The following is a 1,961-nucleotide window of genomic DNA, read 5'->3' as shown; positions in this document are numbered from 1 at the left end:
TATATATATATATATATAAACGTATTATAATAAATCTGTGAATTTATATTACAATTTTTATTTATTATGTACTTTATAGGTTTGCATGAAGATTCTAAATCATCTCAAGATACAGCATCTGAAAAAGCTAGTACAGTAAGTGATGAAGTATTAACATCTGTACGATTTGCTAAAAAAGTTGTAATTGAAAATTCTTTGACTGTCAATCGATCACAGGTAATTATAATTCATTATTTAAAACATATAAAAGTAAATTTAAAAAATTTATATATAATAATTTATTTTTATAGGAATTTGTGACTGTTCAAGCATTTTGTGATAATGACCCAATAAATGTGACTGTAAACAATTCTTTATCCATGAATGAGGCTTCAACTAGTCATACACAATCAAGTTAATACAGTACTAAAACTTTCTGTTTTGCTATTAATCATATATTTTTGTTTAAATGTACAGTATATTTTTTTTCATAGATGAAGTTCCAGATCAAAATATGAAACATGTACATCAAGATGATGATGGATTTGAAAGTTTAAATGGAAATGTATCTAGTGATAATGATAAAAGTACTACACAAGCAACAGTAGAGAAGCTTAAACAGAAAAGGGATTTACTTAAAAATAACGAAGAACGCATTCTTTGGTTAGAAGATTCTACAAGTCAAGTTTTGCAACAAAAATTTTCAGGTTTGATTTGCAACAAATTTGATTTAAATATTTTTTATAATTATTTTAATATATAATATATTAATGCAAATGCTATATAATTATTTAAAATATATTATTTATAATATATTAATACAAAATGTTATATAATTATTTAAAATGTTTTTTTATATTGTAAATATATATGTATTTATTCATTAGATTTTTTTTTGTAACAATTTATTTCAATTTATTTTCTTTTTATTTACTTTACTCATTAGATATTTATTATATGTTTTGAACTGCTAACACGCTTTAATCTTTGTTGGAAAGGTAAAATGGCCTATTAGCTAAAATGATTGTCTTCCACTTTCCACGCAGCATCTGAATTGTTAAAAGCACGAGACAATTCTTCAAATAGCGAACCAGAAACTTCTAATAAGATGGTAAATATTTAATTTCTAACTTAATATATAATATATAATATAAATATAAATATAATAACATAATTTATTTTTTTTATTATTAATATTATTAATTTACAAATAATGTAAATTTGATTTTTTAAATAATATAATATTGAAAAAAAATTCGTTTAATTTTTTTATGATGTTAATTATAATTTATAGTACTAATTAAAATTAATTTAACAACTATTTTATATTTAAATTTATATTTTTTTATTATATACACAAAAATATATTAATATACAAATAATTTTATAATTTTAATAATTAATGTATATCTTTTTTAATTTTTTTCTAATATATTAATTATTTTTTAATAATATATATATAATATTTTTATAAATTATGTTTACAATTTTTAAAGTTGAGTATTTAATGAAAATATTACAAAATATTTTAGAATATTGATTCATCTTAATTTTTTCTTAATATATTTCATTATATTAAATGAATACGTTTTATAAATCTATTTTATTATTGTATTTTATTATTATTGTAATAAAATACAAATATATTAAAATTTGTTGTTATTATTTAAAGGATAAAGATCACTGTCTGGGAATAGGATCAAGAGAAGGACGCCAACAATGTGAAAGTGAAGAAGAAGGAGAATGTGAAGAAACAGTTACAAATCATTTAACTGAAGCTACAACATCTGCAACAGAATGGATGGGAGTGACTACAAATAGTGATGAATGTAGTTACAGGTGAATACTTAAATGTTGTTGAAATATATGAAATTAATTATATATATATTATTAAATTTTATATAATTAATCTTGTTAATTAATTAATTAATTGAAATTATATTTAATGAAAAAATTATTCTATATATAATAAATAAAAATAT

The 1,961-nt window shown here is 19.0% G+C and overlaps 1 protein-coding gene across 3 annotated transcripts in view; it reads left to right on the top strand.

The window, feature by feature from the left end:
- The window catches only part of LOC102672623 (putative homeodomain transcription factor), a 5,869-nt gene that overhangs the window by 1,550 nt on the left and 2,358 nt on the right, over positions 1-1,961 (top strand). For 2 of the 3 annotated variants that reach the window (XM_006618487.2, XM_031511864.1), the window contains 5 exons: positions 80-216; positions 291-393; positions 474-686; positions 1,026-1,090; positions 1,652-1,818. In XM_006618487.2, the coding sequence (XP_006618550.1) occupies positions 80-216; positions 291-393; positions 474-686; positions 1,026-1,090; positions 1,652-1,818 (685 nt within the window). The remainder of the gene's footprint in view (positions 1-79; positions 217-290; positions 394-473; positions 687-1,025; positions 1,091-1,651; positions 1,819-1,961) is intronic. The other variant, XM_006618488.2, reaches the window with a different exon arrangement.

The sequence above is a fragment of the Apis dorsata genome, unplaced genomic scaffold (genome assembly GCF_000469605.1).
Source record: "Apis dorsata unplaced genomic scaffold, Apis dorsata 1.3 scaffold_357, whole genome shotgun sequence".
In the NCBI taxonomy this organism is placed as follows: Eukaryota; Metazoa; Arthropoda; class Insecta; order Hymenoptera; family Apidae; genus Apis; species Apis dorsata.
The sequence above is the reverse complement of the archived record's forward strand: the minus strand, read 5'-3'. Positions and strand labels throughout refer to the sequence as shown.